Here is a 17,898-nt window from a genome sequence, read left to right on the forward strand (position 1 = left end):
GGTTGCTACCCCATCAATGAATGGGTTGAGGTGTTGGGGAAACTGGCTGCCTTTATAACCAACCAGTCTTGGCGAGAGGGGGGGGTCGTCACAGGTAGGCAGGGACTGTTCCCGGGGCTGAGATGTGGGGAGATGCTCTAGAGAGGTCAGCCAGGCCTTCATGTGCATAGGAACCCCCTGGGAAGCTTGTTCAAATGCAGGAAACAACTCCATGGGTCGGCAGCGGGGCCTGAGAGTCTGCACTTCTAATGAGCTCCCGGTGGTGTGGGTGCTGCTCGCCCGTGGCCCACATTTTGAACAGTGAGACCAAAGTCGTGGTCAGGGCATGGACTACAGAATATTCAGTACCTTCTTATTCTAGGACGTTCCCAGTTTTTTTTATTGACAGGAAAGACTCGGCTCACTGTTTAAGATGCAGTTCAAATGTAACCTCTGTGAACTTTTTGGGGTTTTCATCGAGTTCACCTCATATAACTCCTTTTAAAAAAATCCCACTTACCATTTGCCCAATAGTCACTTATGTCTCTGTCAGCTCCAAGTTTTTTGTTGGTTTGTTTATTCTACTTTTTTACACAAGGTTTTTATTTACGTGAAGTTCTGGTGCATAGTTGTGAATTTTACCAAGCTCATACAGTTGTGTGAGGACCACCATCGATTCAGAACGGTTCCATCATCCCCCAAATGCTGCCTCTCTGCGCCCCCAGCCCCTGGCCCCTGCTGACCTGTTTCTGTTCCTGTAACTTTGCCTTTTCCAGAATGTTCCATAAATAGAATCACACGCCATGTAGCCTTTTGAATCTCCTCCATTTTCTTGTGTATCGTTACGAATCTGGATAATGTCATTTACCTTTGTTTTCTGTCCAAATAAATGCCTGGCACACATTTGGTGCTCAGACACTCATTTCAATAACTTTTATTGTAATCGGTCAAATGTCCTTTGTGAAGCCCAGCATCTTTATCAATAAATCCCAGACGGGATGGGGCCTCCAGAGCCTTGGAGGTTTTACAAACTGACTTTGTGCTGATTCTTCAACTCCGTGTTTTCCTAACTTGCTTGGTCAAAAGCATCTCCTGGACTGTGTAATAAAAAGACAGATTTCCAGTACCTTCTCTGGCAGATTTTGATTTCTCGGGTCTGGAAAGAAGCCTGGGAAATCTATACCAGTGCTACTCAAATCTCGCATGTGCCAGAAGCAAGATTTAACCCCGAAGGCTTGCTAAGCCACAGGTTGCTGCTAGATCCCGCCCCTACCGTTGCTGACTCAGTAGGTCTGGAGTAGGGTCCAGACCCTGCTGTGAGAACCACTGCCCTGCAGGCTCTGTGTGCGGATCAAGAGCCTCAGGTGATTGGTATCTGTCCAAATTTGTGAAACCTGACTTGGGTGCAATCGAGAGGGGAAGGAGTGTGCTGTGGAGTTTCCTGTATGAAACTTGGCTGTCTGGCATCAATCCCACCCGTCCAGGGATGAAGTCCTCAGCTCATATTGCCTCGGGAGTAGAGAGCGCTGAGTTTGGTCGATTTCTTCCTTCTCCCCTGGGCCGGGGGACCAAGATGAAGTCATCTGGCTCCTGCTGAGGATGCCAGTGCCAGTCATGGAAAAAGCCCGTTCCCCTTCTGTTGGGTTCTTCACATGGGCCTGAATGGTGTTGGTGTGGAAACTCTGTATGCGTATGTGGTCTTAGAGCAAAGTAATGCAATTAAGGCTGGATTTGGGGGCGGAGGTGCAATTCCTACGGATGCCGGGATTAAGGTAACAGCTGTGTTCCTGTCCATTAGAGGAGAAACCAAATGGAGAAGAAAAGACTTGTTCAAGCAGGTGCCTTTGCAATTCCATCAACCCTGAAGGAGCGTGTACTCTTTGGTAAGCGCGTGCTGGAGGAGAACAGAAATCGCAAGATCTCAGAAGGGAAGGGTGGGATCGCGGCTGCAGACGTGGGCACTCACCCACCTTTCTCTGTAGGCAGCTTGGCTCGATCGGCCTTTGGGAGAGGAGACCACCTTCTGCCATCAACAGGGGCGAAGGGGCATTTTCTCTGGCATTTCTGAAATCAGGCAGGGCCCTAGGTCCCCTCCACTGAGAATACTCTTCTATGACTCATTGTTCATTATTTCTCAATGTGGTGGGAAGCCGTAGGAGCGGTGCCTTGTGGTCTAGAGGTTTCTGCCTCCTGGACAGCAAACCTAGCAGAGAAAGGGGCTGTCTGAAGGACTCCTAAGACAAGTCTAAGCGATTGGATCTATAGATCACGCTCCAGCTCTCGGGTCTGGTCGAGCAGAGGCTGGTGGTGCTGATGGCAGGTGAAGGGAAGATGGGACTAGATGATGTTTGATCATTTGGTTGAATGGATGACCTCTTTAATCTTCTGCTTTTATAACTAGTTTCACTAAATTTTTACATTTTATTTTTTCCTTTTAAAACCAACTTATTCGGGAGGAGGGCAGTCGTTGCTTTGCATTGCTCCTTAAATCAAAGTATTAGCAGAACTTTTAAAATACCTGTGCATAGGACTATAGAAACAAATACCTAATTAAAAAAATGCCTGTCAGTGTTGCTTTTTACCTGTCTTAGTTGCTACCTCTCACTTTATTTTCACCCGTGAACTTCTTTTACACAGTCGACTTTTAATTCTTTCTGTTGATGGTCATTCAAGGTGGCAAACAAAAATGAAATTTACTCTGTAAATGTTCTTTTATCCAATCACTTTATTCCATTCCTGAGCCAGTTCTTTTTTGTCACTATTTAACAAGGTAGAGAATGGATTGGTTTGGTTGTAACTTTCCTTGCTCATTTATTCTGCAAAAAAAGTAGTGAAATAGCTAAAAGCAGTCAACAGGAGGAAGGACAAGGAACTAGCAAAGCTTTGTGAATGTAGCAATCACTTCTAAATAATAGTTGGCAGAATTTTGTAGCATTTAACTCTGTAATTTCATTAAGATGTTAATCCAGGCCACCATATGCCCTGCTGCCTGACCATATTGGAATACTGGGAGTCTCATTTTAGCAATAATGTATTATAGCTCACACTGACCTTGGCTATCAGACAGCTTGTAAGGAGTTTATATTAAGATACAATTATTTTATTGTCTTATTTGTCTCATTTAAATATTAAAGCCTCTCTTTAAAATGAAGCAGTCTTGTATTTTGAGAAAATTAAAAGAAAGGTTTTTTTAAACATGTATAGAAATGAAATACTCCCTATAGCTTGGCATGTCTTTTTGATCTTGACCTTGAGCATTTGCCATCTGGGAGGCAGCATTAAAGGCATCTTGGGTTTAAAAGCAGTGTGGGATTCAGGTCGGTCACATTGTCATAGACTCAAATAGCATCTGGACGGAAGCTGTTGTTTCTGGTGACACAGGAAAGGGCAGGACGTGGGGCCCCGTGGCCCTTGCCGGCCGGGTTTGTGCTGCCCTCTGCCTGCTTGTCCGCCTTTTCCCACGATGCCAGCTTGGTAGCCTCTGAGGACATGTATCCCAAGCACATCCAAGCGCAGCCTCAGAGCCCCAAGACCCACCACATCCCCATTCACATCAGAAGGTCTTCCTACTCGCCAGGTGACACAGTGCCAAGTGCCTATGGGAGAGGCTTTGAGACACTGGGAGCCCCAGTGCCCTAGTGACAAACTCCAAATTGTGTTTGTCCCACCAGGACTTTCCTGGGCTGAAGTATGACTTAATCCTAAGAAGCAATTATGTAGCCAAAGATAGGCATGACATATTTGTTATCCTGAAAACCACATAGCTAATCTCTATATTGATATTCTTCTTTATAAGAGAAAGGGCACAAATAGCATTATCCTAAAACATTAGTCTGTCCTTATGAGATATAAATGGAGTTACCCTGAACAAACTTTTTGTATCCTCTGTATCTGTATGTGTAAAATAGGCATTTTTTTCTCATTATTTAAAACTAAAATTATTTGGGGAGTGAAAAGAACATTTCCTGCTATTTTAGTTCAGGAGCCTGCAAGAGCAGAGAAGGGACTTAAGTGCAGGTGGTTTATTTGGGAAGAGATCTCAGGAAGCACACGTGAGGAAGAGAGGAAAGGAAGGCAGGGAAGAGAGGGTCACCAACTGGGCAGCTGGGGCTTGGTCCCAAGGGGACCGCTGAGACCCCACATGAAACTCCCCAGGCGTTTCCATCAGCCCCTAGCCCCCACCCCTGGCCACACACTCTTCAGAGTCACACCTGCCTCCTTGGACCATGCTCCCAAGATGCCAGGTAGAAAAAGAGAAGAACGCTGCAGGTCCTGAAGGTGGCAGCTAAGCGGAGACAGAAAAGGGTCAACGCAGCAACAGGTGAACTCAAACCCATCAGCAGCGTTTGCTCTACTCCTCTGATTTTTGCTAATTGTTCAATGGGGGTTAGAAATGATAAGTGAAAATGCAATGTACTCGCCACGTATTGTTTTATCTCATCATTTTGTTCTATTCGTAAAGGTGGAGGTGGGGAAAGGTATGCAGGTAAGATAATAGGCACCCCCCGGCAACATACACCTATAACCGAAATTCGGGCTATTCTCTGTTTCGCAAATGTCACATCATGGCACAGCTAGAACATGGTAACATGTGGGCAACATGCTAGGGTAGATGCAGGAGGCTGCCCAAGGACGGTGGCTTCTCCGAGCCCAGACGTCCCCACATTGCGGGATCCACATGTTGGCACCCAGTGTTCTGTGGCTAGGGGAATGAAAATGGGAAGAATCAATGCACTGTATTGGGGGGAAGATTGTCAACACCAAATTCTTCTAAGAGGTGAGCTCGAGGAAGCATAACTGGGTGGTGGTCGGAACAAAGACAATGTGTGTGATAAAGGGCCGACAGGAGGGCCCAGTGGATTCAGTGAGAGTCAGTTTTTACTTGTCATGTCTCAATCGCTGTTTCTTTGCTGGGATCCCACCCTAATCGTGAGCTCCTTGAAGGTGAGGACTGTGTGATCCTGCTCAAAGGTGTGCACTCCAGGCCAGCACAGTGCCTGCTGTTAAATAATAACTAAATATTGTTCAAAGGTTTATCATTAAAAGTTCAAATGCATGGAAAATAAAATGACCACAGACACAAAGCTGAGTTTAGTAAGCCCTAGAAGTTATTACCCTGATTTTAGTCACTATTTAATTAAAAATGAGTGGCTAATTTTTAAAAAATTTATAAATAGCTTAAAGGTATTATTATATGTTTTTAAAAATACAAAAACAATATAAATGGTGGAAAATAAAAGGCAAAAGTTCCCTTTTCCTTATTCTGGACAATTAGGTTGATTCCTTAGCAGTTAACCATTGTTGTTTCTTGTACATTTTTCCAGAAAACTTCCATGCATGTAAGCATATGTAAGTGTGATAGCTCAAATGAATGTAACCTATGAAGACACAAATTAAAGCATTCTGTTCAATGTCTATATTTTTCGTCTAGCAATCATGTTGGCATCTTTTATTGTATACATAAGCTCATTTTCAATGATTTCATGACAGTTGTCTAGACATCATGTGATGGATTTAACTAGTTTGCTATTGCTGGATATTTACTTTTTCTTATTTTTGGCATTATAAACACTATTTTTGGACATCCTTATACTTTCACTGAATGTATGAGCCAGGATTCTTTTAGTTGCAAGTGCCAGAAAAGCCGATTAACAGAAAGTTGACAAATAAAAACAGACATTTGATTTTCTCATGGAGTCTGTCCATGGAATTTCTGTGTTTGGGGAAGCCACTCACTGATGTCACGACTCGAAGGTGTTTCTGTTTTCCTGCTTGGCCACCCTCAGCGAGCTGGGTGTCATCCTCTGTCATTGCCCAGGCTCAGGAGGGCTGCCGGAGTTGTAGGTCTTGCACTGGTACTGAAACTGGAATAAAGTTTCTGGGCGGAAAAGTTTATTTTCAGGAGTGACCAGCCCTCTCAGATGACATGCTGTCCTTGGCCAAACCTGGTCACAGGTGAAGATGGACTTGTAGCACCAGTTTTAGTCTGAGGACAGGGAGAAGCCTAACTGTTTTGAAGACGGGAGGTCTCCACATGCCATGTGAACATGACATCTGGGTTCTGTTGGCAGAAAATAAGTGAAGCAAGGCTATTGGATAGTGAACCTCAGGGTCTGCCACATTGATTTACGCAGGTACGTCAACTGCTAGATCAGAGGGTAACTAAGGGTAACTGCATGGTGTGTGTGTGTGTGTGTGGTTTTTATACATAACAAAAACTTCACCATTTTTAAGTATACAATTCAGTGGCATTCAGTCCATTCACAATGGTGTACAACCATCACCACTATCCACCACCGGAACTCCTTCATTATCCTAAACAGAAGCTCTATCCCCATTAAACAATCACTCTCCATCTGTCTGCCCTTCCAGCTCCTGGTAATCTCAACTCCTTCTGTCTATGAATTTGCCTGTGCTAGGTACCACATGTAAGTGGAATCATACAGTATTTACCATTTTGGGCCTGGCTTATTTCACTTACTATGTTTTCTAGGCCCATCCATGTAGTAGCATGTAACAGAGGTAACTGCATTTTAAGTATGGAAAATATTATCAGGTTCCCCCCTTGAAGAGCTGCCTGATTTAGAGTTACAGCATTAGTGAGTAAGCGCTCTCCTCTTCCTATAGACCAATCAAAACCGGTTACAACTGCACATTTTAAAATTTGTTTATATGACAGGCATAAAATAGTACCTCATTTATAATTATTTTAAAAATTATGCTTGAGTTTGTTTTATTTTCTGTAGTGTCCTTTCACAATTTTGGGTTATCTCTTTAGGGATTCACTATAACTCTTTGTATATTTGTCTGTTTTGTATCTTACAAATACTTTCTCAGTTTATCATGTTTTTTAAAAATTTCTTCCATGTTCAGAATTAAAAAAAAAATCTTTACCTTTATGGCTACTGGGTTTTGCTTAGAAGGACGTTCCTAACCCCAATATTTAAGGAAAAACAAAACAAAACGTTGTTTTGAATTCTTTTGCATTCCGTTTTCAGGTATCTCTGATCCAAATGGAAATGATCCGTGGCGTAAAACAGCACACTGACCTCTTTCTTTCCCTAACGAATCGTTCATTTGCTGGGAGCTGGTCTCGAGCCTCAGGCTTTCGGTTTTACAGATGCCACCGAAGCTCAGCTTGGGGCCCTACACCGTGGGCGTCCCTTCGCGTGGGCATTCTCTGCTGCAGCGACTGTGAGGAGCAGCCCTGACTTCTCAGAGTTTCCACTTCAGGCTCGAAGATCATCTGATCATCAAACAGCCAGCACTTCCTTTCTTCTTCCTCCTCCTTCCACACTGAGGGCTTGTTTGGAAGAGGCCAACAGAGTCACCCACCCAGACAAGTCCCGGAAGAGAAATCTGTCCTTTGTGTGGAAGCCCCCCCCCCAAACCCCCGCCCGTGGGGAACCACAGATTCCTGTAAGAGAGCGAAGTTCTGCTTCTTAGTAACCAGCTTCCACTTTGAAAAGAGGGGGGCTTCCCCTCTGCCCCCTACCTCTCTGGCGGCCTTATAACAGGGACAGGGTCCTCCGGGCTGCCCCCCCCCCCCCACAGGGCCTCTGCGGAGGGTCCCTAAGGAACATTCGCCCCCATCTCCCCTCCTTGCCATCATCCGTGGTCCAGAGTGTGTGATTTACCCTCCGTCCTGGGCGCAGATGGTCAGCCTCTCCACGGAACTCCCACTGAAGCACCAGAGAGCTGCTGCCGGGAGGGTAGAGGGAGAGCCCAGAAGGACAGAGGGAGGCAGACAGACAGGTGGACACCTTCCTGGGCCCCAGGAAGCCACTGAGGTCTCTGCCCTCGGCTAGTCGGCTGTCCAGTGGGTATAACAATGGCAGCGCCACCTTCTCGGTGTGGGCGAGCGTGGCCCGGGGCTCCGAACAGTGCCCGGTCACAGAGCGCACGGTGCGGGCATTCCCATTACTCAGAGCGAGACGCTCACATTTGCCAAGAAGGAGAACTTTACCGTTGTGTTTAGGGAAAGTGTGTTTCTCTTCTTCCTCAGTGGCTTTTCCCCACTCGTTCATAGATACAAGAGGGAGGCCGAACCTAAGGGTGGCGGCATCCAGACCCCAGGCTTCATTTTCAAGCTTCCCCTCCCGGCGCCCCTTCCTGGGAACAGGAGGGGTTTCTTCGCCATCCTGGAGCCCTAACGCAGCAGGCAGGGCAGCGCGGAGGAGAACCCCGTGCCATGACGATGCCCCCCGGGCTGCGGGTGTGACCCAGCTGCTGCCACGCCTTTGGCTCTGGTCCAGTGCAGGCGTGCGCGGTTCGTGAAGTCCTGAAGGCTGTGGAGTTACTTTTATTTCTCAAAGCGCTTTATTTCTTTTCTGAGCTTTACCATCATAGCAGCCACGTGGCGCTACACAAGAAGTAGTTTGACGCCATGCTCTCCATTTGGCAGAAAAAGGGGCTAAGTCACTCGATCAGAAGCCTCTCCCAAAGTCACCCACGCGCCCTCACCTGGGACCCTTTCCCACGATAACGTTCACGTGTGGAGGCCTGAACTGGGACGTTTTGCCGGAACCTTAACTCTCTGGATGGCCTCAGGTAATGAGTCATGTCTCTTTAACTGCTTTCTGAATACTTACAGTGAGAAAAATAATATTTTCCAATAATCTCCACCTTGATGAAATTTTGGAGAAATGAGATAATGTTGATGAAAGTGATTTTTTACCGAAGAAAGGCATTCTGTATTAAAAATATTACTTATAGAGTATTTAGTAACGATTTACCTCTAATTTTCAGTAGAATCTGCGATTACAATAGAATTGTACAATTGTACAAAAGAATGATAAAGTTTCAGCTGATGGTATGATTCAATTAACAATATACTGGTAGTAGCTAATAATAAAGTCAAAGATAAAACCCAAAGTCTAAATAGTTAAAGAAGCTACCCTTTAGGCAAAATTAGATTTTAAAAATTTTTCATTTATTTATTTTTAGAGAGGGGGGAAGGAAGGGAGAAAGAGAGGGAGAGAAACATCAACGTGTGGTTGCCACTTGCACGCCCCCAACTGGGGACCTGGCCTGCAACCCAGGCATGTGCCCTGACTGGGAATTGAACCAGCAACCTTTTGGTTCACAGGCCAGTGCTCAATCCACTGAGCCACACCAGCCAGGGCCAAAATGAGATTTTTATTGACTATATTTCTTGATTTGTGCTTGACCTCTCCTATTTACATTATTTGCTGCTATTGAGTTTTTGTTTTTAAAAAGAGTGAAGTCACTGAAGGGGTAATGTAATCATTTCTCTCTGGTTCTTCAATTAATTTAGACTTTTGTTCTGCTTTATCTTTTTGTTCATTCTCTTTTCTAGTAGGATGACCCGTGGTATTATTTAAGGAAAACTGAACCCTCAACCACTTTGCTTTCTTCTTCCACAGTCTATCAGCCGCCCAGTCATATTTCACTTTTTGGGCAAGGACTGAATCACACACACAGCACAGCCCAGTCTGACGGCTGCGTGGAACCTGGCTCACTGATGCCAACTTGACATGTGGAGCCGAGCTTCCTGATGCCTACCCCTGGACAGAGGCCGGAGGGTATTGAAGGACCTGCCCCGGTACAGCTTGCCGCTGTGTGCGGTCGCCGGTGTGCCATCATTATTTTTAGAGTTATCCACTTTCACTTCAGTTACTAGTTTCCAGTTTCCGCAACACAAGGAATCAGCACCCTCCTTGGCAGACTGTGAAGCGGCTCTTGGGGATGTGGTGGCACAGCCGTGAGCAGGCGGGCACACGTGCAGGGGCTGTGCTTGCTGCAACAAGCACTCCTGGTCCGCTCCGCCCCGCAAATCGAGCTGAGCTCTGGAGTGGAGAGTTAGAAGAGTGCTCCGAAACCGAAAACTAGCACCCACCTTCCCCCACCCCCACCTTCACCAGTCATCACAAACCCTGAAGCTACACAGGGAGCTCAAGAAGGAAATGACTTCTTCTACTTTTAACTAAAAACTCCTCCAGGTTTCGCTGTGACTTTCCACGGTAGGTAGATGACTCTCTGCAGCCTGGGTCGGCAAAGAGCGTCAGGAGTGAGAGACTGTTTTGATAACAACGGATTTTTTTTTTTCCCCTCTGGTTCACCATGGGACTTTAGACCCCATTGGCTTCTGAACTTCTGAAACTAATAAACAAAACCAAAAAACTAAAACATTAACCAGCTAGAGAACGCTTGACCTACCTGAGAATTGCTGGTGCTATGGATTCATTTTCATTAGTTATTTCTAGTTAAGTGCTCTGAACAGATACACTCATAAAGGCATCCAATCACTTGCACAGAAAATCTAGTCTTTATTCCACTCAGTGCCACTCTCTTTTATTCTTCCCTCCATTCTTGGCTAACATGGTACACCCAGGATCCATTTGAATCGCTGACTCTGCTCAGTCTGGCAAACCCAAGCCCAGGGCGACCCCTTTGCCCCAGACCCCATCTTCTCCCCAGCGGCCAGCACTCCTCCTCCTGCCTCTCCACTGGGATATCCCTAAAAGCAGAGAAGACATCTCAGAGTGGCCTGAAGACGACCCTGCAAGCCCACCACGTGTCTGAAGTCTCATGGTTTATTTTATGTCATGCAAATGTTGCTTTCTAATCCCAAGCGTGCTGCTTTTAATATGAATATGAATAAAAGTGAGGTTTCAGGAAGGGGCTGCTGAGGGTCCTGCCCCCTCTCTGATGGTTGACCCTGCTGGGAACCTTGTCCTCCAGGGGGTTGAAAACTCCAGGCTGAGCAGCTACAGGGGAAACTCCTTATTATGCTGCTGACATTCCTCCCCTTCTGGCCCCAGCCTGCTTTCCTGCGTCTTCCTCTTCACAAAGCCTAATGGCTCCCTAAGGAGAAAGGACTGAGTGTGTGTGTGTGTGTGTGTGTGTGTGTGTGTGTGTGTGTGTGTTTCCGTGTGTCTTTGTGTCAGGGGAGGCATCATTCATCTAACAAAGTGCAATAGATTAGTTAACTGTAAAGACCTCAGTAGGCCAATGGGAATTAGGAATTTTCACAATGGTGAGACAGCATATTGTATTTCTCAAACATTTCCCAAGAGACCCTTGTGACACTTTGGAACCCCACCTGACCTCATCAGACATGACCTACTTTTATGTGTCCATGTTTTGCCTTCTGACATTTCCTCAGACTAGACATCTATACATCTTCCAAGGTGCAGCTCAGATATCTCTTTTGTGAAACTTTCCCCCATACTTCTTGGTAGGCAGATACAATTGCCTCCTTATTTTCGGTATTAAAGGTATTGGCACACTGTAATTGATGAGGCTGGGCATCTAAGAGTCTCTCCTAGATTTCAGTTCAGACATGAATCACTAACCTCACCTGCAGCGATGCCCAGCACACAGTGGGTCTGCTGATGTCCGAACGCATTTAGAGTTCAGGCGGAACCGTTGGAATTTTTGCCACATTCTGTGCGTCTGTGTTAGGCTTCTTCATTTTTCACTTGTTCTCGGTGTTTTTGAGTGATGAAGGCATTGGGACAAAGTAGCACCCCCCGTCCCCCCAAAAGATTCAACCCAACCCAGTTGGAGTCCTGGGCAGAGAAACTTCTGCCAACACTGTTTGTGAACACCATCCCCGTCACCCTAATCATCGACGCGGTGGACCCTCAGCACGGGTCTGTGCCAGGAAGGCTTCGTGTTTCTCCTTCAGCGACTCCGTTTCACCCCCTCAACAACTGTGTGCTGCAGGTGCTGCCGCTGGTCTCATTTTGCAGATAAGGAAAGTGACGCTCCGGGAGAACTTGCCTAAAGCCTCCAGGAATTAGCAGAGTGGAGAACAGAACCCAGACAGTAGTTTGGCTGCAAAACCTGCACTCCTCGCTGCACTGTGTGTGGCTGTTTCTAAAGCTGGGCTGTCATGTCAGCCGGTCACAAAGGGGAAATGAGGTGTGGGAGGCAGTACAGGGCAGCTCTCCACGTAGAGGCTCAAGACATCACCACCTGGGAAACTTCTTTTATTGTTGTTATTTTTTAAATCCTCACTTGAGGATATGGAGAGAGAGAGAAACATCAATCAGTTGACTCCCACATGCGCCCTGACCTGGGATCGAACCCACAACCTTTTGGAGTTTGGGACAATGCTCCAACCAACTGAGCCACTCGGCCGGAGCATCTGGGAAACTTTTAGTGTTACTAATATGACAAGAAAGACCAGGGACTTTTAAAAAGTTTTGATTTGTGAGATTCCATTTTTTCTTTTTTCTGGCTAGGAGCAGTTTGTAGCAGAGGTGAGAAAAAAATGCAGTGGTCTCTGTATTCCCTGGTTGGTGCCTGTTAGGAATGCACAAGCCCAGAAGTCTAGGGACTTACTCTAAGAAGACCTAAGAAATGGAGAGCTTTGCTGCTTGGTCAAGGCTGTGTTACTGGCCAGATCATTTTTATGTTGACACTTTTGAGTGGCTCGCACTTAATGGTCTGTCCTCAAGGCACATAAAACTCTCTAGTATAGTTGGTGCTAATCAATACCAAGAAAATGCTCTCAGTCTCTCTGTGGTGTCTCTGGGCCCCTGTTCTGCTCCTAGTCTCCCCACCAATCTTCTGCAGCAGTGCACAGATAACCCTGCTGTTACCCTCGCCAGGGCTGTAGTGGAGGACAGCGTAGATCCTCTTCCTGCCAGTACTGGGGAGTCAGAGCTTCCTGGGGATGCAGAGACTGTGTTCCAACCATCACCACACATAGCTACCACCAGCAGCAATGACAAACCACCCAGCAGGGACAGCAACCCAATTCTAGAACCCTCCCTAGATGTCTGTGGGCTGGAGAGGCTCATGGTCCTCAGGAGCTTGTTCACTGAGGGCTTTGCTTCTGGCCCCAGCATGCACCGCAGGTAATGGGCCAGGAGGTGGGCCAGTCTGTCAGGTGATGGGATGAAGCCAAGCACAAGGGTGCTGAGGAACTATAAACTTCTTGGAGTCTGATAGAAAGAGATCTCAACCATATATTTTTTTAACGTATATTTTATTGATTATGTTGTTACAGTAGTTCCAGTTTTTTCCCCTTTGCTCCCCTCTGCCCAGTACCCTCTTTCCTCCAGCAACCCCTCCCCCCTTAATTCATGTCCATGGGTCACCCTTTCCTATATTATTCTTAACATCCCCCTGTCTATTTCGTACCAACTGATTATGCTTCTTAATCCCTGTGCCATTTCCCCATTTCTCCCCCTCCCCACTGATAACCCTCCAAATGATCCCCATACCTATGATTCTGTTCCTATTCTGGTTTGCTTAGTTTGTTTTCGTTTTTATTTTTTAGATTCAGCTGTTGATAGTTGTGAGTTTGTTGTCATTTCAGTGTTCATAGTTTTGATCTTCTTTTTCTTAAATAAGTCCCTTTGACATTTCATATAATAATGGCTTGGTGATGATGAACTCATTTATCTTGTCTGGGAAGCACTTCATCCGCCCTTCCATTCCAAATGGTAGCTTTGCTGGATAGAGTAATTTTGGTTGCAGGTTGCCTTTTATCACATTGAATACTGCTTGCCAGTCCCTGCCTGCCTGCAAAGTGTCCTCTGAGAAATCAGCTGGTTGTCCTATAGGGAACCCCCTGTAGGCAACTCTCTGCCTCTCGCTTGCTGCCCCCAGGAGTCTCTCTTTATCTTTCACCTTTGGCATCTCAGTCATGATGCGTCCTGGTGTGGTTCCCTCTGGGTCCAGCTCGCCCGGGGCCCTCTGTGCTTCCTGGACCTGTATGTCCATCTCCTTCGCAAAATTTGGGAAGTTTTCCCCATTTTTCTCAATTCTTGCTTCCTCATTCTGCACTGGTTGACTGTTTTTTTCTTCTTTATGTTCCAAATCATTGATTTGAACCCCGGTTTCCTTCCCTTCACCACTGGTTTTGTGTGGATTTTCCTTCATTTTACTTAGCATAGCCTTCACTTCTTCTCTTATGCATTTGTCGTACTCAAGCATATCTGTCAAGCCTGAGAGCATCTTTGTCACCAGTGTTTTGAATTCTGTGTCTGTTAGGTTGTCTATCTCCTCGTTGCTTAGTTCTCCAACTGGAACCTTGATCTGTTCCCCCTTTTGGGCCATACTTCTCTTTATCCTCATCTTGACAGGCTCTCGTGTTTGTTCGCCTGTGTCTCAGGTAGAGCTGTCGCTCCTGTTACGTTGTAAGAGGCGGAGCCTTAGGGATTCATCAGTACAGGGCAACCTGTTTCACCAGGTTGTGGCACTGTATGTGGCCCTTTTCCAGGCACCTCTCCCACTTCCGCACCAGACTGGCGCCCCTCTAGCTGCTGCCCTGGCCGTTGTTCCCAGAGTGGGTGGGCCTGTGGATGTTCTAAGGCCGTGGGGGCCCTTTAAACAAGTGGATTCTGCTGAGAGACCAGCAGTTTCTATTTCCACCCCAACCCCCACTGGTCTACTCAGTCAGAAGCAATGAGGTTTGATTTTCCCTGGTGCTGGGACAGTGAGCTGCGAGGTCTGGTGAGGAGCTGGGAATGCTCTCCAGGTGTTCCTCTTGACTTTTTAAAATGTGTGACTGTGCTTTCCACCGGCCTGCTGCTGCCGCCACCACACTGTGTCCACTCTGCCCCGGGTCTGCCCCTCCTACCTGTCTGCATGAGCATTTCTTCTTTATATCTTTGTTTGTTGGACTTCCATGCAGTTTGATTTTCTAGAACTTCTGGTTGTTTCTAGTTTTGAAGTAGTTGTATTCCTTCTTAGTTGTGGAGGAAGATGCAGCGTATCTGTCTACGCCTCCATCTTGGCCGGAAGTTCAACAAGTACTTTAACCATATTTATTCTCAAGTGTATGAGTAACCCTGGTTGTAGAAGGGCTACTGGTCAAAAGGGCTGGGTATGATAATCACCTGGGGAAGTGTACTCTCTTGGACAGGGTGAGGTCTCCAACATGTTGCTATAAGTAAAACAATATATATTTATATTTTAGATATAGTTATTTATAATACATAAATGTACATTTATATAAAATAATACATAAAAGCATTCTGTGAGTTCTTTGCTGCCATCCTCACACGCCTCTCCCCCATACCCCACCTCCAGCCTCAAACTCCAAACCTGGGCATCTTTCAAGGAAATATGATTTTATCAACATACACAGCAGTGACAGAAAAAGTTGCTTTTTGATCCAAATATTTAGTGACCTCCACTCAACGCTTCTATTCTTTTCTTTAGGACTCGGGGTGATCCAAGCTTTGCTCCATTGAAAACTTGTCTGCTGTCAGATAGGAATGAACAGGTAACAGCCTAAGTTATGCAAGGGGGGCGGGGTGAGGTTGGTATTTTGAACTCATAGTGGGAAGTTCCAAACTGGGAAATCAGAGCTATTAGACAAGTAACAAAGCAAGAGAGAAGGAAGCAATTGTTCTACTAATCAATACCAGCCTTTGTCTCTGAAGTTATTGGCAATTGTAGAAATTGATGGTTTTAGTGATTTGTTTTCCCACTCAGCCTTGGTGAATAATTCCTCTCTTCTCCCTGCCCCCAAACCCTTCTTCATAGCATTGACCTCATCAGATCATGTGTGGTCCCAGAGGTTAGATCAATGGCAATATAAAATATACATACCCACTGATTTACTATTCCTTTGAAGTCTTAAAAGGGACACAGAATAAAACACGCTATAATGTTCTTACTCAAATTTATCAGAACCATCATCAAGATTAAATAGTCCCTCTTGCATGGACGTTAGCATGAAAAAGACACACAAAGCTTCCAGCCATTGGAAATGACAATCACCCGTATGGTCTGGAAGCCCTAAGTTTGTTCTTGCAACTGGCCTTCAAGTGTCCTGTGGGGTTTCCATTAGCCACCCTCTCCCCATCAATAACAAATGCATATTTATCTACTCAGGCTTTTCATTCTGAGCTCTTTTAGGAGCAGGTGCAAGGCTGGGTTTTCAGCTGCTGCCTGGAATTCTTTAAAGAACACAGCATGGCTGCAAAGTTCAGTGGCACCTTGGGTGAAGACCAGCCCCTTTGACGTTTTCCCCTTTGCTTTTCTAGGACAAGGTAGAGGCTTCTAACAGGGCCGTGGTGAAGCCTTGTCTGGACAGTCTCCCTCTGCCTCTCCTCAGCACCTCTGGCCTTCTGAATCACTGAATGGGGCTGGGGCTGGGGCTGGCATGGCCCCCAACACCCGTGTTCCACACCTCGGCCTCTCCGGGGCCACCCACAGCTGCTGGCTGGTCAGAAGCACCCGGGCCCTCTGCCGGCTTCTTGCCTCAGTCAAAGCACAAGCTGCCCAGAGTGAAGGAGGGAAATGGAGAGGGAAGAGTGGGCTACCCCAGGAAGGCCCACCCAAGGCCTGAGGCAGGGCAAGAGGGAGCCAGTGCCCCTTTGGGGATCCAGCTCAGGACTTCCCAACTGGGAATCCTGCTTTGCCTTTTGGCCACCGTGGGCATGGTTTTGGCTGCTGGCCTTTGCTACCCACACACCCAGTGTTGCCACAGGCAGGCGAAGGTGTCCTTCAGGGAGCCTGCCCGAGATGCTGTTGCCAGGAGCGATGGCGGTGAGACTAGGCATGCCAGGCAGATCCGGGAGAACACCTGTGGTTCGGTCGAAGTGGAATACAACTGGTTCCCTCCCTCTGTGGGTAGCAGGAAAACAGTCCTCTGAGAAGCCTGTCGTCCCAGGCCTCTCTGTGGCCTCCTTAGACCCTGTAGAGTGTCTCAACCAGAGCAGAGCTAATGAGAAGAGCTGACAAGCTCCGGGTTGCTGTCAGCGCGCGGTTAATGCAGGAAGCGGCGCAAGGACGCTTTCATCCAGGGTCCTTCCCGAGCTTTGTTGTCTTCGCATCTGCATTTAGCCGCTTTTTTTTCTTTTCGCAATTAGATGTTCTGTTTGAAGAGTTAAACTCAACACAATGAATATTGTATAACCTGCTCATTAACTAGACTCCTGTGGCCTCTTGAGCTTCCTCTGTTGCCTTAAGGAACCCGCAGAAATAAACACGGTGTCCCGCTCCCGCGTGTCAGCCTCATCTCCGCGAACTCTTTGAAAAAAAAAGGGATGTTGGGGATGTGTCTCTTGCAAGAGAAAGAACTGTCTCCCTTGCTCCGCCTCTCCAAACCACCCCAAAGAAGTTTTGTTTTTTAAGCCTGGAGTTCGGAACTGGCTCTGATTACTGCACGGGTATTCAGTCTTCCTTGGAATTCAGACTCTGGCAAATCTGCCAAGGACAGGGATCGAAGTAAAGAGAATTTGAGAGAGCTGGATCAAAGACATTGGTGGAAAAACATACATACGCATCCTAGGCCGTGAATGAAAGTGGGGCAAGTAAGCCTCTTCTTCAGGTGTAAATGGATCTGAGATCTCCCTTCCGTGTGCACTTGATGAGAGGTTCACGTAGTGTGCAGACATGTGACCTTTTTGGGCCAAAGGTCATGCTGGAAAGCAACGCCAGCCCCGTTCAGAGAACGGCATCTGCTTGTCTTTCCAGAGTATGTCAGGCAGACCAGAACGGAGACGACCCACCTGCGCCGTGACTTGATGAAGATCATTTGGTTTAGCGACAGTCCCACAGATATTATGGAGGGTCAAAATGACAGGTTTGAATATAAATCTTGAATATGCTCATCTCGTATGACACGTAATTAGCTGCTTCTTCAGAAGTAGGCTTATGAGAGTCATGGTCCGTTTGAATGCGGAAACAAAACCGCTATGAGTTCAGAAAGGGTATTTATTTATTGAGCACCTAAATCCTACAGGTACAGCACTGAGAACTTTATGTATATTTTCACTTTTAAGCCTCACAATAACTTAATGAGGATTAGGGTCAGTAACTTGCCCAAGAGAGGTATTCATGACATGGCAATTCAACAAGAAAGGTACTCCTTTTAAACTGGGAGTGTAGGAAAGAGAGGCCCCTGTGGTTTCCCAGCCCCGTTAGCTCACTGGCATCGATTCCAACACACTCTCCTCAGAATTCTTGGCCAGGCACCTCCTCAAG

At 46.5% G+C, this 17,898-nt stretch overlaps 1 protein-coding gene across 1 annotated transcript; it reads left to right on the forward strand.

Moving 5' to 3' along the window:
• Positions 1 to 1,789: 1,789 nt before the first annotated feature.
• On the forward strand, positions 1,790 to 16,565 carry REELD1 (reeler domain containing 1). Its single transcript, XM_090290156.1, is given in 9 exon segments — positions 1,790 to 1,957; positions 3,361 to 3,571; positions 7,169 to 7,368; positions 7,370 to 7,398; positions 7,758 to 7,884; positions 11,452 to 11,597; positions 12,504 to 12,809; positions 14,043 to 14,071; positions 16,126 to 16,565. Coding segments are annotated over 9 exon segments (1,656 nt in total).
• Positions 16,566 to 17,898: the final 1,333 nt, after the last annotated feature.

Source organism: Furipterus horrens, unplaced genomic scaffold, assembly GCF_987537825.1.
Source record: "Furipterus horrens unplaced genomic scaffold, mFurHor1.1.pri manual_scaffold_10, whole genome shotgun sequence".
NCBI lineage: Eukaryota > Metazoa > Chordata > Mammalia > Chiroptera > Furipteridae > Furipterus > Furipterus horrens.